Source organism: Carassius auratus, chromosome 13 (assembly GCF_003368295.1).
Source record: "Carassius auratus strain Wakin chromosome 13, ASM336829v1, whole genome shotgun sequence".
NCBI classification, from domain to species: domain Eukaryota; kingdom Metazoa; phylum Chordata; class Actinopteri; order Cypriniformes; family Cyprinidae; genus Carassius; species Carassius auratus.
This window is the reverse complement of record NC_039255.1, coordinates 20,469,345-20,494,700: the sequence shown is the minus strand read 5'-3', so window position 1 is coordinate 20,494,700 and position 25,356 is coordinate 20,469,345. Positions and strand designations below refer to the sequence as shown.

At 35.6% G+C, this 25,356-nt stretch overlaps 1 protein-coding gene across 1 annotated transcript in view; it reads right to left on the bottom strand.

The window, feature by feature from the left end:
- LOC113113004 (ribosomal protein S6 kinase alpha-2) overlaps positions 1 to 19,952 on the bottom strand; it is a 42,081-nt gene extending 22,129 nt beyond the window's left edge. Inside the window, exons 1-5 of the mRNA XM_026279087.1 lie at positions 19,597 to 19,952; positions 8,252 to 8,368; positions 6,276 to 6,357; positions 4,399 to 4,479; positions 3,705 to 3,784 (exon numbers count right to left, since the gene is read on the bottom strand). Coding sequence (XP_026134872.1) covers positions 3,705 to 3,784; positions 4,399 to 4,479; positions 6,276 to 6,357; positions 8,252 to 8,368; positions 19,597 to 19,695 — 459 coding nt within the window. The 5' untranslated portion in view covers positions 19,696 to 19,952. The remainder of the gene's footprint in view (positions 1 to 3,704; positions 3,785 to 4,398; positions 4,480 to 6,275; positions 6,358 to 8,251; positions 8,369 to 19,596) is intronic.
- Between the last annotated feature and the right edge of the window lie 5,404 nt (positions 19,953 to 25,356).

The following is a 25,356-nucleotide window of genomic DNA, read 5'->3' as shown; positions in this document are numbered from 1 at the left end:
CGGACTTCTCCTCCACCTGCTCCGCTGCTGTTGGTTGGCCTCCTGGAGTCGTCTACCATTGCTCCCCCACGGCTCCTCCCCCCGTTGGCTCCATCGTGGGTCAACATCATGGCTGTGGCCTGGGTCCTGCTGGGCTCCTCCTGCTCTAAGCCTCCTCCCTCCATTGTCTCCTCCCTGGACTCTGTCTGCCGACTCACCTCAGGGAGTCTGTCCTCCTCCTGAGCCTCCTCCCACCCATTCCCCTCCCATGTTATTTCCACGATGCGAGGATGAATCTACCGGGGGGGCATCAATTAAAATAAAAACAATGGATAAACCGAATATGTATATATTATTTCAATAATTTCTAAAAAATGTTACATTAAATATATATATATATATATATATATATATATATATATATATATATATATATATATATAAGGTTCTTGATTTCCTGTGAGTGATTGATCTTAGATGTGATTTAGGCACTTTTTGAGTGAAAATATCTTGCAGAACATTTACACTTTCTAAAATTACAGCAGTTAATTAATGATTAAAAAAGACCTGGGGGGACAAGAGATTTCAGCAGTTTATTGCTGATTATATATATATAATTTTGCTATCCTGAAGCAAAGTGGCCTATATCATGCACAGTGACACAAAGAGGTCTGCAAGCAAATGATTAAAGACAACTATCTCTACTCAATCAGAATAACGACAGAACAATATGACTGAAGAAGAGTGATGTGTACAATAAAGCCCAGACAGGTGGAGAAATCAGGTTATTTAGCCGAGTGAATGAGCATGGCCAATGAGTCACATTTATCAATGTCTGAAGGAAACGTCTGCTCCAGATAAGTGTGGGGCTGTTTTCAGCGTAAACACCAGATACTGGGTTAAAGTCATTCTCTGTGCTGGAGCTTTTCAATCAAAGGCAACTACAAAATGAATCACAACCTGAGTGCGAGAGTCACACAGGAATATGTGTAAACATGATCTAAACTGAATCTATAATGGTACATAACACCATTTTCATATCTTGAAGAAAATGTGAGCTTGTGCTAATTTGCTAGGGTATTCTGGGTAGCTATCAAGGAGTTCTGAGTGGTTTCTATAGCACAGGGTGAGGAATTTTTATATATTTTTTAAATACATTTTATCATCCATCATGTGAAAATCACAAGTGATTGATTGCTTTCTAAAGCACTGGCACGTCTCCTCAGTACGCTGCATGATTTGAGGTATCATTCATGTCTTCAGCACAAGTTATCCACCAAAGTTTAATACTTCGGCTTATGGGTTTGTTTGAACTGTAAATATGAGCAATAGTAATGATGGTGCTTGAAACCAATGATTTCCACAAATGGCACATCAAAATAAAGTGCATGCACTTTGCATGAGGCATCTGCAGGCTTTTTAAAGCAAAACAGCGGTCTTGTTGTCATAGATAATGCAAATATAGAATTCTTTCTTCTTTTCAACAGTAAATGCTTCTGTGCTTTGAAACTTTCAATGTACACGTTGTAGCACAGGAACAGATTTTGTAAGGAGTGGATAAAAAACAATACATTGCCTAGACCAGTATAGCACCACAAGATGATGTCACACCTTAAAAGTCCAATATTATGCTTTTAAATAAACGTTGCCATCTCTCAGCCGATTACCACGGCAACACAGTTATTCTGGGTGATTTGCTGCATGTACTTTTTATAGATTTAAACCACTCACTTATCGGTTGGAGAACTCTGGAACATCAGAGGCTGTAATTATGTTAAGTGTGAAACTTAAGAAGCACTATGCAATCTTATTTTCTGAAATAATGTCAGAAGTTATATATATCTCAAAAGTCACAAAACATACATGGAAAGAAACAATGCTTTTAGTATATGTGCATGTTTTATATATTTTGCCATTTTTAATATACATCTATTTAATATACATTTACATTTATTCATTTAGCAGACACTTTTATCCAAAGCGACTTACAGATGAGGATATACAATATCTACATCATAAGATTGCATATATATATTACAATATTAAAATAAAGTGATACATTGATCACAGGGGTGAATTTTTCCAGGTGATTTGTCCCCATCATGAAAAGTATGTAACAAAACATATACATTCATACATATATATATATATATATATATATATATATATATATATATATATATATATATATATATATATATGTTTGTGTATCAGTTTCACCTGCTTTGGTTCAACTGAAAGTGACAACAGATGTATGGGTAGTGGATAATAGGAAGGATCCAGAAGCTGAAATTGACTAGAAGTGCTCTAGTGTTGAAACTCATTACTTATTTAGGAAGAGAATACACACACGCACCCCTTTATGTAGGTATTGACAATAACAGAATTTTCATCTACAGTAAAGAATGTCCTTGGTTTCAGTTGCTTATATTTTCAGCACACAGGGGATCTATTACAAACTCTATACTACCGTCAGACACACACTGTGCTTATCAATGTAAAACAAAGTATTTCCCCCTGATGCTTACCAGCATCTAGACAGCATTGAATTTCCCAACAATGGCATTGATCATTTTCCACCGATGGCCTCTGCTGCTTTAATGTGCGATTCACAGCTCAGAAAGTACAGATTTCAGCAAGCCTTGCTGTCAATGGATCAATAAAAACATTTGTTCCCATGTGCAAAGGGAACAGATCCTTGAGGGGAGTTTTCATCGAATTTGGGAGATTAGAAAGTGATGTGATCAAGACAATCAAACACCCCTTTAAGTATAATTAAAGTATAGTTAGTGCTAAGAGGGACCAATTACACCATCTACCAGAGAATATGGTGTAATAAACAGAGAATCTATCAGTTCAGTCTGCACATGTGGATATACATGTACCTCTGTTCAACGCCTGAACGCTTAAAGCCTATCACTAAGCAATGGCTGCCTAGCTCAACTGTATAATGACTGGACACAAATACATTGGTATAATGACTGTTTACTCGTTTACTCACTCTCGTGTTCTCCCAAACCTATGACTTTAAATTTTTCCCCTAGAGCACAAAAGGAGAAATTTAGAAGAATCTTCACTGGGATCTTTTACATGTAATAAAATTAAATGAGAATGCTGTCAATCTCCTAAAAGTGACAAATGCACAATAAAACTACCATAAAATAAGTCAGTTTGACTTATTCTCACATTGTCAAATTAATCATATAGCATTTGGGATGTGTGAACTTTATTATTTTTAGAGCTTGACAGCATCTCTTCCTATTCACTTTCAGGAGAAAAGAGCAGAAATAACATTCTTAAAATATCAGTTTTATGGATCAGAAAATGGATAACACTTTAGTATAGGTCCAATTTTCATTGTTAACTAGCTGCTTATTAGCATGCCTATTACTAACATATTAGCTTTTTATTAGTACTTACAAAGCACATATTCTGCATGACCATGTTCTACGTCCCTAATCCTACCCTAAACGTAACTACCTTACTAACTATTAATGAGCAGCCAATTAGGAGTTTATTGAGGCAAAATTCATGAATAATGGTTTGTTAATAGTGAGAATTGGACCTTAAAACAAAGTGTGACCAGAAAATGATATAATAGGGGATTAGAGCAACATAAGTTATAACAAGACATAAGCATTTACAACCGAACAAGCATGTCATGTTTGTCTGTTTAGCAACAGCAGAATTATTTAGTTGAATTGAGCTGTTTCACAAAAACTGACCTCTTTGGAGAGGCGTGTGAAAAGATCTCCCCCTCTGAGAAAGTCCAGTATAAGGTACAGCTTTCCTTCTGTCTGAAAGGCTGAGGGGAAAAGCAACAAAGGTGAAATATAAGCAGGATTTTTCAGAAGCACAAGGCAAAAAACCCTAAAGAAAACTGAAATTGTAGTTTGTGCAGTTACGAGCCACCCATAATTGAAATGTTACATTCAAGCTACTGGCTTTTTAATAAACTCATCAGATAATATAAATTAAGGTCACACTTTATTTTAGGGTCCAATTCACACTATTAACTAACCATTAACTATAACTTTTACCTCAATTAACTCCTTTTTTGCTGATTATTAATAGTTTATAAGGTAGTTGTTAAGTTACTGTAAGTGAATTGGGTAGGATTATGGATGTCATGCATTATATACACTTTATAAGCACTAAAAAACAACCAATATGTTAATAATAGACATGCTAATAAGCAACTAGTTATAAGTGTGAGTTGGACCCTATACTAAAGTGTTACCCTGTAAATGCTGCAGAGATACTGTCATACAACTGTAGAATGAAGCATTTCTATGTAGTCACTCCTCAACACTGTCTGTTTGTCACTTCAGTAGAGCACGGGGGGTTCAGAAACTGATGTTCCTGTCTAAATGCTCTTCTTCTGTTGTTTACAGGTCTCCACTTGAGAAAACAACTCACCATAGTGGAGTTTGACAATGAAGGGATGATTCACTTCTGCGAGAATGTCTCGCTCCATTTTCGATCTCACTCTGTCCCGCACTTAAAATACATAGAGACAAAATGAAGAGACTCATTATTTGATTACATGTAAAATTATGATTAAACAATGAAAAAATAGCACATTCACTGTCATTCATTTCACTGACAAAAGCACACTATTCTACAATGAATTGCAAATTGCAGATCAAGAGACTTGCATCCATCTGTATAGTGATTTCTGTTAATATGTTCATACAGTGTGAAGAGCCTATAAAACATTGTCAAAATGATCACACAGGTCCAAAAAAAAAAATTATATATATATATATATTATGCATGCGCATGACATTGCATCACAATTTTGCGTTTCTGTAGTTTAATGGGACTAACAATATAATTTTCAGTTAAGTTTGCATTTTCAGGCCACCAAAACATTTTGTTGTGTAAATTAATTAATACAAGGATCACAGAACGAAGGAAATAGAGAACTTAAATACACAAGGTTGATCATCAACAGAACAGGAAACAGGTGCAAACCTAATTAGAAACCATAACTACCAACACAGAAAAAGGCTGTGACAAAGAAATCCATGACTAGAGACAAAACAGAAAAAGACAAGACATTATGAGTCAGACACTTATATTGATTTCTATCAAGCAATGAAAATTGGGTTAACAGGTTTATAAGGCTATAGATAACCAGAATATCATCAAATACTGATACTAACCTGCATGTCAAAGTGGTCACCACTTTAAATGTTTGTAAAAAAATAAAAAATAAAACAATAATAGTAATTTTCCTCACTGCAAGTTATGTACCTTACACATTTCTTAGCTGCCTGTCATCATGTAGCTCCCAATTACTTAGTTTGGATATGCAGACGTCTAAATGAGTGTTACATTACAGTGATGACATGAAAACATAACTTCTCATTAAGAAAAGATCAGATATGGATATTTAGACACAAGTACAGAAATTAGATATGCACTTTTTTTTTTTTCGTTTACATGATTGCAAGATCATCTGTGCCTGATATGATTTATGTTACTGTATGTTATTAGTTTAAAAATTCAGTGTTTAGATGAATGACCTACTCTCAGATTCTGTACATTTTACCATCGACAAATCTACAGTCTTCACCTTCAAGCATGCAGGACTACAGATCTTGGACCAGTCTGACATCAAAAGCAGCATCTGAGATGCTTCATTCACACGAGTGCTTTACACTGAATGGTCTGTGTTATGTAACAGCTGCAGCATTGCTGTGGTCCGACAGTGAAGTGCAAGTCACCAACACTGTTATTTTCATTCACACGTACATGAAGAACTTGCACAACATCATCCGCCGAGAGCAAAGGCTTTGGGATGTAACCATGGTTACATTGAGTGAATAAGTTATGTGGGTTGTGAAATAAACTACCACTCCAGCTTGAGCATTATGAATCATTGTCTTAACTGCGGTTTTGTTTAAATTTGTGTAAAAACAAATGCTTAAGACTTCAGATTTATCTGCTTTGTTTGTTATTAGATGAATTCATGTCTTTGTTCCAGGGAGGCTGCTGTGGATCTGAAGTGTGCAATAATGAAAGACTGTCACTCAGGAGAAATGCCTGAGTGGGAACATGTTAAAAAAGTTGATGATTCAGACACTCCTTAGAAATCGGTTAGTGAGCACTCCTAGCAGCTCAGTTATGACTCACAGGTTAGATGTCATGTTGTGGTGAAATAATAACTGCAGGTTTTACATCAGTGCATACTAGGGAAAGATTGACAAATGCAAAGCACGCAAATTTGTAGAGATGAATCATACTGTAATTCAGATCACATAATTTAAGTGCTTAAGGGTCAGTTTTACCTTTTAGTGTTGCTTTTTTCAAGACCTTCATGGCATAGAGTTGTCCTGTATCTGAACCTCTGATTTTTCTCACCAAGAACACCTGTAAAATGAAAGGTAAGGTCAAAACCCCATAACATTCACACTTCTTAGGGCACGTGTCGAACTCTGGTCTTGGAGGGGCACTGTCCTGCAGACTGTAGCTCCAGACACCTGCTAGGAAGTTTCTAGTAATCCTTTAGTAATCTAGCAGACCCAAATTAGCTGGATTAGGTGTGTTTAATTAGGTTTGATTAGGTTTAATTAGACAGTTGTCCTCCAAGAGCTGAATTTGACACCCCTGTATAAGGGCCTGTTTACACCTGGTCACTCCATGTATTCTTTTCTGATTGAATAGTTATTAGATCTGATTTATTGGTTCTGTTTACACTTGACCACATAAATGTGTCTCCACAAAACCGATATAAATATGATTTTCAATCTCTCATTATATGCTAAATTAAATGGGGTTCCCGTTAGCAAAAGCAACAGAAATGCGCTGTATTTCATTCATCATCAGCTAATTTCAAGATCTGCAACACGGACTGCAACAGCCCTTATAGAAATGAACCATGGTTAATTTTCATAAGGGAGGAGAGAGAGTGGCATCAGCACGGGTAAGATAACTTAGTATCATCAGTTTGCTGAAGAGATACTCCGCTGCTCATCTGCAGCAAAGACATCTGGCTATAACATGTCATATAGCTTATAACACACTCTCAACATTTTTTTTTTTTACATTTTGGGAGGAGAACAATTTAAATATGTGGTTTAAGCAACTGAATTAATTTAAATTCGTCCAGTTTTGTCTGGAATGCGTCTCAGATCAACTCTTGACTGGATTTAAATCTCAAAAGCATCTCGGAAGGTATTTACACTTGATCTGTTCATGATCAGATAGCTAATAGATCAGAGAAAACCATTAAGTGACCGGCGTTAAACCGGACCAGAGAGCATCTGATCAGTAAAAACACATTTAGTGACCAGATGTACACAGGCCCTTAGTCAGTGTCCGGGGTCTCTCAAGCTCTAAAAAAGTGGGAAAACAGCATAAAAGATGTCCATAAAACAGTATATATCAGGTCGTCTTAAGCTATATGACAGCTTTACGTATTTTCTGCTCTGAGCTGCCTATGTAGCCCATATTTAAAGGCATTAAAAATGTCAGTGTCTTCCTCACAGAGAGCTATCACATGGCATTTGTACATTTTGTACAATTTTGAACATGCCTGACATCTTTTGTGTTTCAAAGGAAAAAGGCACAAGTTGAAGTGGAGTAATTAAACCACCTACACAAGCATCTAAGGCAACATCCTTACTGACATGAACATGAGTGATTAAACTGAATTATTCTAAATGGGAAGTAACTCATACAAATAGCAAAGAAGACTCAATTCACAGTTGAGCATGTTAGCATGTTGCTAAGCTAACAACACAGTACACTATTAAACAAAATACACAGTACACATAAGCACAGTGTAAAAGACTAACACTGTTTCAATATTAAGTGAATTCAAATTATATTTATAATCAACAAGTCTTTTGCTTTGTCTGTTTTATTAAGATAATTGCATTGTATTCTGGGATTGATTCTGGGATTTGACCTGATAAAAATAAATGTGACGCTTTCTTAAAATCTCTCCAAAAGGTATGTCTGATTACGCAGCTTTACTAAACGGCCTTGGTGTTGATCTTATTAGGTTTAAAACTTGTTTGGTTTTAGAATAGCTAGGCAGTTACTTTTTCGTTTTGGGACACAGGACAACAACTGATCCTGACTTTCTCAAGTTCAACTGAAGGGTTTATAAGGACGCCAAAAATGGTTATACATTGATTAACTCCACATGCATTAACAAAATTACATCCAAACAAATGGCAAATCTAATTTTAGCTATCAATGACTCTGCTTTACAGTAGCATACAGAGAATAAGTCAAATGCAGCATTTTCAAAGCTCACCTTTCCGTAGGAGCCCTGACCCAACACCTTGAGCAGCTCGAACTGTGACGGGTCGGCCTTCTCAAAGCCCTCTTTCACATGATGGCTGATATCAAACTCCTTTAAGATGCTGTCATCCTGCAAAGGCAACAGATGGCACGGCTCAGAGGGAAATAAACAAAAGCTTCTGCCATAAAGCAGTGCGTTTAAGCATATTTGGCGATTCGACGCCAGCTGGCATTATGGATAACAGTAGTAAACAGGTCAAGGAAAAGGCTTCTGATGGTGTGATCATGAGTGTATGTATTCCAATGACATTTCCAAAGGTGCTTTTTCACAAAGCAAAGGACAAACACAAAACTTGCAATATATTTTGACTAATTTGATAATGCTTTAAACTACATACAAATGTAGAGCACGGTGACATACACTGTAAAAGATGCAGGCTTTATGTACACAGACTGCAGTTGCATAGAGTAGAGTCTAAGACTTAGAGTGAAAGTCTCAGATTTGATGACATGATATAAGTAGATTACCACTTTTACAGTGTACAAGCAGCGTTAAATATCATGCTTAAGTTCAGGTTTATTTTTAGTATAAAAGTAATTAGCAGGGTTGTGATTTATCCAGTGTGATTTACAGTATAATTATAGTGACAGGCTACCTGGCACAATCTGAGGTCAAGCACACACACACACACACACGTTTGTTTTTGTGAAAAGTGGGGACATCCCATAGGCGTAATGGTTTTTATACTGTACAAACTGTATATTCTATGGCCCTTCACCAACCCTACCCCTAACCCTAACCCTCACAGGAAACTGCATTTTTACTTTCTCCAAAAAACTCATTCTGTATGATTTATAAGCGTTTTGAAAAATGGGGACATGGGTTATGTCCTCATAAGTCACCCTCTCCTTGTAATACCTGTGTCATACCCATGTCATTATACAGAGTTGTGTCCTGATATGACACAAAAACATGCCAACACACACACGCGCGCACACATGTACTGTACACAGTCTAAATGATCATTAAAATGTATTTTGTTTGAATAAATGTTGAGGAGCTCAAATTAACATGTATTACATCAGCAAGAACACATACAGTACATTTGCTCCAAGTTAAATTAATAAAAATGATTGTAAATTTAGCAGTAAAAATGGCATGGGAAAATTCCCTTACTCTGTACGGTATATATATATATATATATATATATATATATATATATATATATATATATCTAAAGGACCATTTCATGTCATTTTACATTAAAACACTGTAAAAAAAAAGTCACAGTTGATGTTTCTTTATACTGAAATAACAATGTGTTTTCTAGCTTTTTTGTTTTTCATATTATTTATATATATTAGGGTTCTGTCATATTTTGTTAAATTAATTTGTATTGCATTAAGTTTAATGAGTGTTACCATGATTTTTATGAAATATATGTTTTAGTGCAAATTTAACTTCAATCTGTAAAAATAAATTTTATGGTAAAGTTCTGGCAACCACAGTTGCTGTTTTCACATAAATTAGCCTATATATTTATTAAATTTGACCACTTTACGACCACTTTTCTCTGTCTGAGCAAGTAACAGTAACCATGGAGCTTAGTGAAAGAGTTTAATGCAGTCATCTCTCTCTGGCTCTGCCAGGTGAGGGTGGGCGCCTGCAGAGGGGACAGTTTGGACTGCCACACTGCAGAAATGTGCCTGTGAACTCAAACACTGAGCACAGCTGAATGATGCACCATCCTGGGACTGACACACTTCAGAGACACAGCTTAAACCGGCTTATGGCACGCCATGCAAACAAATAAATAAATGCACAGCTGCATTGCATAACCAAAGTCGAGTCCAGGCCTCTCCTGTGACGTGATGATGAGTAACCTGAGGATATACAAGCTTCAGTCTCAGCACTGGGGCCTGATTAACATTTCTGACAGCTCCTGTAGAGCTACGCACATAAAAGCCAAGCCAAGCAAAAGAGCTCATTGTGACCGTCAGCAGAATATATGATTTCAATTGTAAACTCTTGTTTGGTGATAATCAGTGTTAGATAATCAAAATGTAATGAATTACTATTACTAATTACATCATCAGTATTATATTTACATTACTTTACTAATTACACTGTCTGAACAGTAACTTGGTTAATAAGTAACTTAATTATTCAAATGATTGCCCACTTCAGGTTGGTGGAGAGTTCCTGCCTCAAGTGGAGGAGTTCAGGTATCTTGGGGTCTTGTTCACGAGTGAGGGAAGGATGGAACGTGAGATTGACAGACGGATCGGTGCAGCTTCTGCAGAAATGCGGTCGCTGTACCGGTCTGTCGTGGGGAAGAAGGAGCTGAGCTGTAAGGCAAAGCTCTCGATTTACCGGTCAATCTACGTTCCTACTCTCACCTATGGTCATGAGCTGTGGGTCATGACCGAAAGGACAAGATCCCGGATACAGGCGGCCGAAATGAGCTTTCTCCGTCGGGTGGCTGGGCGCTCCCTTAGAGATAGGGTGAGAAGCTCGGTCACTCGGGAGGAGCTCAGAGTAGAGCCGTTGCTCCTCCACATCGAGAGGAGCCAGCTGAGGTGGCTCGGACATCTATTTCGGATGCCTCCTGGACGCCTTCCCAGGGAGGTGTTCCAGGCACGTCTCACCGGGAGGAGGCCCCGGGGAAGACCTAGGACACGCTGGAGGGACTATGTCTCCCGGCTGGCCTGGGAACGTCTCGGGGTCCCCCCGGAAGAGCTGGAGGAAGTGGCTAGGGAGAGGGAAGTCTGGGCGTCTCTGCTTAGACTGTTGCCCCCGCGACCCGGCCCCGGATAAGCGGAAGATGATGGATGGATGGATGGATTATTCAAATTGCTAATTAGGCTACATCTTAAAATCCCTGTAAACCTTAATAGAAATTAAACTTTTTTATTCTTTCAATTTGAGTTAGACATAGAATAGTTACATATAAGGTGACCTTCTTTTTAACAAATAGAAATACTCTGAATAACAAGACGGCTTAAGAAAAGTTAAACAATACATTTCAGTTTGGCAGGATGTTCCGGAAAAGCCCAACTAGTATAATCCGTACAGGTTTATGTAAAAAAATAACCTGTTAACTGTTAATCTATGTAAGAATAAATTCACTTATCTTCTCTGCTGAATAAAGCCATGTCAGATCGTGCTGTTCTTCTAAAGAAGAGTAAATAGCTCACATCAAACATTATGAAAATTAGACAAATCTTTTTTTTTTTTTTTTTGCATGCAAGTGACTGCATATAATGAGCTCAGATACGAGAAAGACTACATCTCACTTTAGTTTCATATGGGTATGTCTCTGTGTCAAATATTCGCTGAGCTTGTGATGTGTAGAAAGTTGCTCACCGAGATGGAAGAAAGTGCATAATGTTTGTTTTGCAAAAGCACAATGTTTTGTTATTATTGTCAGTGTACACAAATAAAAACAGTCCCTTTTAGATTCAATTGATTTAAGTCTTTTAGTCTGTATCTGAGTATTTAAGGTTTCTCTGTGAAATCAGGAAAAACTGAAAGTGAATGCGCAGGCGTACAAAGGGTTAAAGACACTGCGTTCAATTTGATCTTTAAACAGTAAATTTAGATTTCAAGTTCAGTTTTTATTTTAGAACTGTTAGAATGATTAACTCTATGTAACGCAAGTAAAGGTGCTGGTCATATAATCACAATATCATCAAAAAGTGGATTTATTTCCCTAATTCCATTCAAAAAGTGAAACTTGTATATTATATTCATTCATTACACACAGACTGATATTATTTAAAATATTTATTTTAATTTTGATGATTATAACTGACAAATAAGGAAAATCCCAAATTCAGTATATCAAAACATTTAAATATTACTTAAGACCAATACAAAGAAAGGATTTTTAGAAATCTTGGCCAACTGAAAAGCATGAACATGAAAAGTATGAGCATGTACAGCACTCAATACTTAGTTGGGGCTCTGTTTGTCTGAATTACTGCAGCAATGCAGCGTGGCGTGGAGTCGATCAGTCTGTGGCACTGCTCAGGTGTTATGAGAGCCCAGGTTGCTCTGATAGTGGCCTTCAGCTCTTCTGCATTGTTGGGTCTGGCATATCAAATCTTCTTCTTCACAATACCCCAAAGATATTCTATGGGGTTAAGGTCAGGCGAGTTTAAGAATTAAGAACAGGGATACCATGGTCCTTACACCAGGTACTGGTAGCTTTGGCACTGTGGGCAGGTGCCAAGTCCTGTTGGAAAATTAAATCTGCATCTCCATAAAGTTGGTCAGCAGCAGGAAGCATGAATTGCTCTAAAACTTCCTGGTATATGGCTGCGTTGACCTTGGACCTCAGAAAAAGCAGTGGACCAACACCAGCAGATGACATGGTACCCCAAACCATCACTGACTGTGGATCTTTACACTAGACCTCAAGCAACATAGATTGTGTTCCTCTCCTCTCTTCCTCCAGACTCTGGGACCCTGATATCTAAAGTAAATGCAAAATTTACTATAATCAGAGAAAATAACTTTGGACCACTTCAAAGAAGTCCAGTCCTTTTTGAAGCGAAACGCTTCTGGCGCTGTCTGTTGTTCAAGAGTGGCTTGACAAAAGGAATGCGACAGCTGAAACCGGGGTCTTGCAGACGTCTGTGTGTAGTGATTTTTGAAGCACTGACTCCAGATGCAGTCCACTCTGTGAATCTCCCCCACATTTTTGAATGGGTTCTGTTTCACAATCCTCTCCAGGGTGCGGTTATCCCTATTGCTTGTACACTTTTTCTACCACATTTTTTCCTTACCTACATCTCTCTAATAATGTGCTTGGACACAGAGCTCTGTGAACAGTCTTTTGAGTTAATTAGCTGATTAGAGTGTGGCACCAGGGGTCTTCAATATTGAACCTACACAATATTCAAATTTTCTAAAATACTGAATTTGGGATTTTCCTCAGTTGTCAGTTATAATCATCAAAATTAAAAGAAATAAACATTTGAAATATATCAGTCTGTGTGTAATGAATGGATATAATATAAACGTTTCACTTTTAGAATGGAATTAGTGAAATAAATCAACTTTTTGATGCCAGCACCTGTACTTTGTAAGTAACTGTAATTAAATTTCCTAAAATTGAGCAGTAATCCCTTACTTTACTTTATCAGTGGATAAGTAATTTATGTACAGTGACTTAGTAACAATGGTGATAATTTAACTTCAAGAGAAATAAACTCATCTTGAGAAATATCTATATGACAGCTAGCCCTAGCCTCGCCTTTATATATTTAAATAACTTGTATATGCTGAATTTAGTTTAAGTGAAAGGAAATGATCAAAGATTGATTTAGAATTTGTCACTTCTAAAGAAAAATAAATAAATAAAACTTCCACTTGTCAACAGACCAACCAGGCTTTTCAATTTAGTTTTCAATTTAGGATTCGGCCTGAGTGGTTCCATTTTCAGACTCATCTCACAAAATAATTTCCTTTTGATTGCCTAAAAACTGTACTACTGCAATAATAAGCAAACAGATACTAGATTTATTTCATTTTGCTCACCTAACTGAGGTTTAATACAAGCCCATTGTGAGCTGTGTGACATTATACGCACACTCCTCACATGAAATCTGTTTCGAATGAAAGACACCATAATTATGCAGCCTTCTAAAATAACAGCTTTGTGCCAAATTCGAAAATAAAAGTTTTTTTTTTTTTAATTATTTCTTTAATTATTTCGTTACATGAAACTGGATGTAAATCCAGTCAACTTAATATCTAATGTTTATATTGTACTTACTTTTTCAATCAAAAAATTAAATGTTTACGATCACCTAAGAAGCCATTGGCCATAATACGAAACAAAAATATTGGTGCCAAATTAAAAGTGCCATTTTTTATTATTATTTAAACACTTTAACATTTCAGTCATAGTATCATGTGTTTATGTCTCCCCTCCTTTTGCAGCATCATCATTTTAATACAACATTTAGATGTCCTAGGAACAGAAGGTTCACTTAAAGTGGAAAATTAATTACTTTTTCAGCATGAGAACGATAGTCTTAAAGAATTGTTTAATACACACGATGTGTGCCAATATCCTGAATCATAACTTTGTCAGCACCTCTTGGCCACTGAGTTTGGGCTCCTCCTGAGTGCATCCTAAATGTTGTCATATTGTATTGCACACATCCAGTCTGTTTGTCTTCATTAGTAACATGCAGTTATATAGGAGGTGTGAATTATACCGTTAGCTCCATGAGTTTTTTCTTATCATGTAGACAACAGGTTAAGTAAAGCTATGAATATGCAATATAGTGCATATATTTAGCAAATGGTTTTCTTTATAGTTATTTCTTCAAGCTGACTGATAAGTTTATGGATGTTGAATGATCTCACAGTTTGAAACACCAACTAAGCGATTACATGAGACATTTCAGTAGGTTGTACTGTATCTTATACTATACCTTTTGATGTCCATTTATGTTTATTCCGTACTATAGTAGTAAAAAGAAAGATACGATGGGTTCATGTGCCGCTTGAACTGAGGTGCTAAAGCAAATGCTCATGTCACATTAAAAAGTGCCAAAATGGAATTTATTCTATTGTAGCTTTAATTTTAAAGCTGATACTTTGTTTATTAAAATGTAACAGAGCACAAAGCTTACTGAAATTATTACTGTATACAGCTTGTTTGCTACAAATAATATGGTTCACACATTAACAGAACACAGTATTTCAGTGTGATTATTGATTTATGTTCACAATAATTCAAATTTGATCAATTCAAGTCAAAATTCCAGTCCTTTGTGTCAAAATAAAAACTGTGCACTGCAGTCATTTTTTCTTTGGCACAGCACAAATTGAAGGGCCTAAAACTCCCTTTACTGTTGTCAAATTTCTGTAACGCATGGCCTATTGTCTTATTGCAACAAATATATTTTCACATAATCTTGGATATATTTTACACACTTCTACAAAATAAGGTTAAAACATCAAAGAACTCCTATTTTAGTTCAATTTCACTTCCAAATTAAATCGTCATGGCATTGTTTGCAGTCAACACATTGCTGTAAAATCTTTGCATTCAAACAGATTAGAGATTTTACTGTTGAAAAAGTGTTCTATTATTTCACGTTATATGTATAATAGAATTCCCAGCAGTTCTTGGAATGTACAGATTTTTTATCAGAAGGTAAATGTTGGTGTGCTGAAGTAACTACTCAAGACAAGTGCATGTGTCATAATGAAATCTATAATATCTTTGCAAATCTGACACGTGACAACTTGGACAGCATTACATAACCTGATATGGATAGAAATTAATGCCTAGACTTAGATTAGCTTGGATTTAACTTCAGCTCTTGCATAAGTAGATTAGCTATATTATGAATTGTTAATAAACTTAACATGCATCAAATTATAGATAAAGCTACATGTAACCCTGAATACTGAATGATGAGAGCAGAATTACATGGCTTCCTTTACAAAAAAAGGATGAATAAAATCTTGCTTCTTTAAAAGGCATATATGGCAATAGCTACCTTGTATCAAGAACATAATTAACTTCAAAGAAAGAAGTAAGTAAGTACTGTACTCATTTTTATCCGGCCGATATACCTGTGTATTACAACAACAAGGAAAGAAAAAACAAAACTCTCCTTTGTAAAAAGATGCATAATCATCGGTGACCTTTATATTTTCATCTTATTTTATTTATTTTTTTCATGTCTGTATTTCTTCAATTCTGTAAACACAGATGTTATTATCATAACAGAACAACATTGTTTGTTTTATGCAAAAATATTGCTTTGTTTATGCTACAGTACCTAAGGGAACTGTGAGGAATTGTAGATTATTCCATAAACGCCTGTCTCCTGTAGATTAAAAACGATTCTCATGGATTCACTGGCTGAAAGTTTGTTTTAGGGGTGAGAATAAAAATATGTGGGCAATTTACTTGACTGTTTGTAGGTCTAGGTTAATTTAGTTGCATAAAAAACCTGACGAGTCACACTACTCTGTCTGGAGAATTTGATGTAAGAAAAAAAAAAAAGTGCTTGATCTTTGCATATTTCTCTCCTGGTTCAGACTAAACGACTTTTTCACTAGAGAAAGCAATGTTATGGATAGTGAACTCATATTTTAGCTATAAAAACGTCTAGATGGATCTGTTTTTACAAACAATTCTTGCTAATTAGAAAGCTTTTTTACTTCACAAGACGTTAACTGATGGACTGGAGACGCGTCGATCCATCGGTGAGCAATTGATGTAATTCTACATCTCTCCAAATCTTTTCCCATGAAGAAACAAACTCATCTACAACTTGGATGAGTGAATTTTCAGCTAATTTTTATTTTTGGGGTGAACTATTCCTTTAACATACTCATAAATTGAAAACAGCTACTCTAAAAACGCATTGGAAATGTAATATATTGTATGTAAGCATCACATTGGCCAGTTGTTTGCTATTACATCACAGACTGACATCATAAACTGATCTATTTGTCTTGCATTGTGCAATGTTGATTACTGAACTCACATTTAATTAAACCTGTCTTCTTATCACTGTTGATTGCTTTTGCCAAACCCGATGACTTCAAAGCTTAGTGATGCTGGGCCTGTGTTTGCACTAACTAAATTACTCCAGCCATTTCATTTCACGGGCTGTGTTATATGCTGACTATAATTATCACTGGTGTTTAAATATGATCTCCTCTCTTCAGGGTTCTGTCTCTATCTGCATTAAAGGTTATCAAGACCTTCTCAAAACACTGAAAATGAGCATCTAAACTTATTATGCTCAGAATTACTGACATTTCAATCCTAGAGTTAATACATGAATTTAATAAGATGGTAGAAAATACCTTTTGTACACAGTGGGACTTTATTATAGCCCAAATGATGAATTAAGGGCATTATTATTATGTACATTTATAACACTGTACTTTTTTTAATTATATTACCTTCAAATTAGAATATACCTGCATCAAATTACAAACTAGTCGCTACAACTGCTGTGAGGGTGTTTCTAATACAGTGGCTGGAAGTGACAGTAAATTTGTTCTCTCTTAAAGAAACATACTTTTGGACAGATTTTTGATTTTTCATGAACATTAAAAGAAATATTGAAATACAGTGCATACAGGTGAGAGTCAAATATCTTAGATATTCCAATTCAGTATGCCATTGAAAGACATTTGAGAAATAATGAGTTGCTTCAATTACTGTGTGGAATTAATTAAACACTGTGGAATATTTATAACTGCAATAGTGAAATACTAAGAAAACATAATTGTGGGGAAGGGATGTGCTTGATTTGGAATATGCAGATCTCCATGCTTGAAGCACACATCTTTTCAGAATAAAAATAATCCAGAGTATGGATCTTAATGACAATACAGGGTACAGTGCATGCAGTGCTTTGCTAATCTAAAACTGAGCAGCATGTGGATTTCCAATATTTCAATACTGTTTTGGCAATTGAACATCCCATGACTCATCATTTCATGTCAAGAGTTTTGTCAGGTTCAGTGATGCATGGAGCTTTAACACATCAGAAATGTCTGACAACAGTGACAACATTTAGCTGCTTAACAATGAAAAAGAAAGCTTTTCTATTTAAATATTTCAGAGATGATAAATAAACAAGACAAAATGTATTCCATAAAGAAACAAAAACTAACAAGTACTAAAATTCTAAATCAGTGAGCACACACACACAAACACACACACGCACACACACACACACGCACACACACACACACACACACACACACACACACACACACACACACACACACACACGCACACACACACAAACACACACACACACACACACACACACACACACACACACACACACACACGCACACACACACAAACACACACACACACACACACACACACTCATCAGTTTAGTGTACAGGTATCAGAGACAACAGACATAAAAGTTGGGTTCATTTCATTATCCATTGGACATCAGGGCAAGGGCAAAGATGCTTCATAGAATGCAGCTCTTCTGAGGCTTTAACTATTTATACTGAGAGACAGGTATGTTAGTTTTGATCATTGTTGCCAGCAGACATTGGACTGTTCGGCAAAAACAACATAGGAAGAGTCCACAGCTGTTAGAAATCCAACCAGGACATGCTGTTGTCTACTGCTTCTGATGAGAATCATATTGCAGTTGTTCTAAAATTGTATAATAATCAAAAAATAATAATAATAATCTTGAGCCTAATTATACTTAAAAAATAAATTAATATATAAATAAATAAAATATACCGAGGGAAATGTTCCACAAAATTCCACAGTAAATACTGGATGATGTGGCTGGCATTACTTTACCATACAAATTGATAAAAGCTCAATTGAAAATCATTTGATGAGTATATTTTAAAGATCCTAACTGTAAAATAAGTTAAATAGTGTTAATTAATTAATTAATTAATTAATTAATTAATAATAATAATAATAAAACTCTACAGCACTTGTTAGAAATAATAAAATAATTCATATTGAGTGTATAATTTTGCCCACACAGAGACAAAAAACACCATCAGAGTTATACAAATAACTCTGATAATAATAAAAATAATAAAAATAATAATAATAATAATAATAATAATAATAATAATAATAATAATAATAATAATAATATTAATAATAATAATAATAATAATAATAATAATAATAATAATAACATGCCGCTTTATCTGTAAATTTAGGTGACAAATAATATGTTTACCTATAAATATATTTTAACAATATTTTAGGCTTTCTACAATATTGTAAAATAAAATTACATGCTTGTTTTGGAGTAGGATTTTCACTGTTTACATTTTCGTTTTTTCGTTTTTTTCTTTTCTTTTTTTTTTTTTTTTTTTTTTTTACAAATTAAACTACTTTCAGCTTTGTTGTTTGTTTCCTGCTGCAATTAATCCAATATGTTATATGCAGGGTGTTAAGGTACACAATATACAAAAGGAAACAACATATACAGCATGAACTGCAATGGGATCTTTTAAATTCTTAGCGGATCCTTCTGGATGTTTTCCAAATTATTACATTCCTGTAGCCCATGCTTTTCTGACAAGTTCAGGCTATTTCAAATCAAAGCCTATGAGAAATCTAATTGAAAACTCAATGCATGGTTCATATATATATATATATATATATATATATATATATATATATATATATAAATCTGAGCAACAACACTGAAATATTTGCCGTCGCGTTTTCACAATTCGCGCTTCAACACAACTACACAGCAAATCAGATTTCGATATGGTTTACAGGCACTCCACACCTTTAATTCAAGAAATAAGACACACAGGTTGGCATGCGAAACAAATGAAGTGATACCCACCTCTAGTTTGCATAGACTCGAGCTTTTGGATCGCGACTTTCTCCGCAGGTACACGGAAAACCATCTTCGCACCGTAAATTTGCGCATGTTCGTATCCATTGTCCCGGCTCGCCTGCTACTATCCTCAAATGACAATGTATCTGTCCAGCGTTTAAATCCAGATCAGCACAACAGTGGGGATTTACAGTCGCCTCCCCTCCACTAATCCATAATGCTCACTTATGAGGGGAGGAGGCCATCCAGAGCCAAACCTGTTCCGGACGCTGACCCGTCCCACTCGCGCGCGCTCGCGGGCTTCGGTTGTGGCACGGCAGAGATGTCGGGAGCTGTCCTCCTCAGAACCACCTTCACACACACACATGCTGTGCTGAAGATCCCTCCCCAATCACTGAACTCCTTAAAGCTGAAGGCTGGCTGTTATTTATTATTTATTTATTTCGGATGTTAAATTAATTTGTTTTATCCCAACTAAATATTCTATAAGAAAGCCATTCACATGTTAATGCCCCTGGAAAAATAAATAACAAATTGCTGAGGCTGTATGGTGCCATCAAAACAATACTCTGATTGTTGTTTCAGCTTTGTCACAACCAATGAGTAATTTTGGGGCAGAACTATGTTTTTCTAGGCCAATGGAAACGGGAGGAATGTTTGGAAAAACTTGTCTTTGACTGTATTTTCAGAGCATGAACTTTCAACTTAATTCAACTATTCAAATCTGATGGACACTCTGCTCCTGTGGACTTATGGGATAGCAAGGTGTACTGTGCTAGTGCGTTTCATAATCTAAGTGGATGCTGTATCACAGGTATTTCTTGTTTTTTTATAAATACTGCATATTTGAACACTCAGCACATTTGACAAACTGCTTTTTTTTTTTTTTTTTGCATAGGGTAAGAAGAGGTAAGGAGCTCCCTGGGGCAATAAAATGACCAAGATTTTTGAACAATTGCCATACTCTTTTTTTTAATGCACTGTTTTTTACTTTTTTTGCCATTTAATCTGAATATCAACATTTTTAGTCAGTTAAAACAGCTTTGAGCTTAACTGATCTAATTTTGTGGCGCTGTAAAATATGACATTTTTGTTTTTGTTAATGAGGGATCTGTAGACACATAAGTGTCTGTGGATTTGTGGAGTACATTTTTATTTATTTATTTTGAAGTAAAAAAAAAAAAACCCTGAAGTATATGTACAGGTATCAAAGACTTAATTTCTGAAGAACCTCAACTAAAGATTCTTACACAGTGGAAAATGGTTCTTGATAAGAAAAGGGTTTATTGCAATAAACCGTTTGTATAAGCTTTATTTTTATTAAATTAGGTTGAATTATTTGTATTAAATTAGATTTGCGCAGTACTGTCTGTCAAAGTGTTGGTTGAGAAACCCCAGTGTATACGCATTAAGCTAAATGTAATGCAATGATATGCTAATGCTACTGTGCACTTAAACTAACTTTGGATTTGTATTACTATATGTTGTGTACTAAAATCAAACTCACTGAAATGAATCAGCTCAAATGATTTTCTATTTTATTGCAGCATATTCCTGTGATGCCTGGAGTGTTTAAAGCATTTATGCCAGGTTAATACTCTCACCGCAGCTCTTTTTAGCCACAGGGGTTTTGTACTGAAAGCAAAGGATAGATTACAATGAAACAACCCCCCTCTGACAGTTTAGAGTTGAAATGCTGTGTTCTATAATAGTGGTGCTTATTTTATCTTGAAGTCTTTGTTGTTGTTGTTTTTTTTTTTTTGGTGCATTGACTTTACTATATTATGTCAAGTTGCACAAAAGATATGTCTGCATTTACACTGGTTTAGCAATTTGTAAGCAATAGATAGTTACAAACCCAATTCCAAAAAAGTTGGGACACTGTCCAAATTGTGAGTAAAAAAGGAATGGAATAATTTACAAATCTCATAAACTTTTTATTCACAATAGAATATAGATAACATATCAAATTTTGAAAGTAAGACATTTTTATGTCATGCTAAATATTGGCTCATTTTGGATTTCATGAGAGCTACACATTTCAGTAAAGTTGGGACAGGTAGCAAGAAGAGGCCAGAAAAGTTAAATGTACATATAAGGAACAGCTGGACGACCAATTTGCAACTTATTAGGTCAATTGGGAACATGATTGGGTATAAAAAGAGCCTCTCAGAGTGGCAGTGTCTCTCAGAAGTCCAGATGGGCAGAGGATCACCAATTCCACCAATGCTGCGGTGAAAAATAGTGGAGCAATATCAGAAAGGAGTTTCTCAGAGAAAAATTGAAAAGAGTTTGAAGTTATCATCATCTACAGTGCATAATATCATCCAAAGATTCAGAGAAACTGGATACATTTCTGTGTGTCAGGGTCAAGGCCCGAAAACCATGCTGGATGCCCGTGATCTTCGGCCCTTAGACGGCACTGCATCACATACAGGAGTGCTACTGTAATGGAAATCACAACATGGGCTCAGGAATACTCCCAGAAAACATTGTCGGTGAACACAATCCACCGTGCCATTCAGCGTTGCAGCCTAAACCTCTATAGGTCAAGAAAGAAGCCATATCTAAACATGATCCAGAGTGCAGGTGTTTTCTCTGGGCCAAGGCTAATTTAAAATGGACTGTGGCAAAGTGGAAAACTGTTCTGTGGTCAGACGAATCAAAATTTTAAAAACTGGGATGCCATGTCACCCGGACTAAAGAGGACAAGAACAACCCAAGTGGTTTTTAGCGCTCAGTTCAGAAGTCTGCATCTCTGATGGTATGGGGTTTCATGAGTGTGTGTGGCATGGGCAGCTTACACATCTGGAAAGGCACCATCAATGCTGAAAGGTTTATCCAAGTTCTAGAACAACATATGCTCCCATCCAGATGTCGTCTCTTTCAGAGAAGACCTTGCATTTTCCAATATGACAATGCCAGACCACATACTGCATCAATTACAACATCATGGACGCGTAGAAGAAGGATCCGGGTACTGAAATGGCCAGCCTGCAGTCCAGATCTTTCACCCATAGGAAACATTTGTCGCATCATAAAGAAGAAGATGTGACAAAGAAGACCTAAGACAGTTGAGCAACTAGAAGCCTGTATTAGACAAGAATGGGACAATATTCCTGTTCCTAAACTTGAGCAACTTGTCTCCTCAGTCCCCAGGCGTTTGTGGACTGTTATAAAAAGAAGAGGGGAAGAAGTTGTCCCAACTTTTTTGAGATGTATTGATGCCATGAAATTTAAAATCAACTTATTTTTCCCATAAAATAATACATTTTCTCAGTTTAAACATTTGATATGTCATCTGTGTTGTATTCTGAATAAAATATTACAATTTGAAACTTCCACATCATTACATTCTGTTTTTATTCACAGTCTGAACAGTGTACCAACTTTTTTGGAATCGGGTTTGTATTTCTTGACTATGAAAAATGCAACTGCAATGGAAAAATGTAGAATATCCAACAACATATTGCATACTTTTCATCACACCTAATTTGTCAAATAGGACATTTAAGAAAAATGCTGTTTTGGAACTATAGATGGTTTATGACACTGATTTATTTATTTTTTTATTTTTTTTTGTGAGTTTTATATTGATTGTTTAATGAAGGTAATGAGTCATCAGCACCACTGAAGACAGAGCTGGCTGTGCTCTATAAATAGAAAGGACTGACCTGGCCTCAAGGGCTAATCTTGCTTTAAAAGGCTGAGCAGGGGCATCTTCAGATGGCCGGTCGTACCTGCAGCCTTCAGTTTGTGAATTGCACTCCTTTCTTGAAGGTGTTGTAAGCCAATTTCCTTTATTACTACAGCGTGATGGATTATGTGTTGTGAAATATCACGCCTGTCTTTGTGACAGCCCTTGGCCCCATAAAGAGCAATTAATAAATAAAACATAAAAGAGTCGTTTTTTTGCTAGTAAGAGAAGGTCTTTGTCTGTCAATTTTGTTACATTCTGTGACATTGGGTTTGCAGACCTGACTTTGAAGCATTTAAATCCAGTGACAGCAAAAGTTTGTAAAAGTTATATATTTTTTTTTCTTCTAAGAACATTTAGGTTTCAACAGTGTTCCAGTAAGAATAAGTTAGTCGGATCTCATATTTTCTCCCTCTACCATGCTTTCAAAAAGGCCTTCTCTAGGATGTAGACATAACAACTGGATTCTGTTTGCTCACTTTATTTTTCAAGCAGTTTCAGGCAGCACATTGATAATGCACTGCATGTCATTATCTATCACTTTATTAAACATTTACATACACAAACATGCACAAATATAGTTTTGTTTATAAAGCCTTTTAGATCAGTGGTTCTTAACCAGATATTTATGACAAAGATTCCTTTTTAATAACACTTTACAAAAACTGGAAGTAGGCCTATTTAGGGTGACCACCTGTTCAATTTTAGGAAGGACAGTCGGTTTTGAAGTATCATGCCTGCCTACTGCTGCAGTGGGATGCTCATTTGTCCACCTATATTTTATATAACAAACGGATAAATGAATTTTTGAATTATGTACATTTTTGACATAATATTGTCAATACTGGCTGTTTTTGTGCTATTCAGCCGATGAAAATAGTTCCAAACTGACTCACAGCAGTTGTGTTTCATTGCTAAATGATTCAACAAATTTGGGGAGGACCGGTCACTTGAGGAACTTCATTATTGATGCATATTGCTTTTATTTTATGGTTTTTATCCTGGGTTCACTGAATCCTGCATTCTTTGGCAACCCAAATTCCACTTTCATATCTCAATTTTATGTATTTTTATGAGAAATGAAGAGGTCCTTCAGGGCATTTACAGGTGTCCCCTGCCAGCTGAAGTTGCAGTATAAAGGCCTCTGTACAGAACACCTGCACTAAGTGGAGCATCCTTGAGCACACAGCGCGGTGTTAGGATGGAGTGTGTTTTAATGCGTGTAATTGTGTGTAACTCCTGCTGTGTGGTGATGTGCCTGTGGGGGCTAGAAGTACACTGTCGGTCTGTAATAGCCCTGAGGTTTAAAGATTCGGATGCTGTAAAGTATCTTCAGCTATGCAGTCAAGCAGCAAATGTAAGAAATGCTGCGTATGAAAATGCAATATTTGCTCATGCAATGATGTGTAGTTTGCTTAAACCAAAATCAGTGCGCTTATTATTTTCCAAAGGTAACACGTGCCTATTTAGGGATAAATGCAAGCTTTTATTAACCTCAGGAATTGTAAATAAAAGTGCATAAACATATTATTTCAGCAAAATTTGATTACAAAACACAGTAGCCAGATAATAGTTTCCTGTCTGTCATGCCTAAAACAAATAGCAATGTATGGAAGCCCATGAAATCTAAATCTTATATATATATATATATATATATATATATATATATATATATATATATATATATATATATATATATATATATATATATATATATATATATATATATATATATATATATATATAAGGTAATTGCAACTTTAAATCTCATTAACTTTATTTTTTTACAATTATGACACAATTCTGAATCTTCCTATTTGCAACTTTATATTTGACAATATGTCATTACCATTTCAACTTTATATATTACAAATACTACTTTATTTCCAGTATCAGACACTGTGACTGTATATTTATTATTATACATACTTTGTCACAATTACTTTTTTGTTTGTTTATCTGATGTAGACACAGACTTCAGTGACACTTGCTCTTTGTCTTTTTATTATTTTATTTTATTTTTTTACACTATACACACACACACAAAAAAAATAAGATTCCAAAAGGTG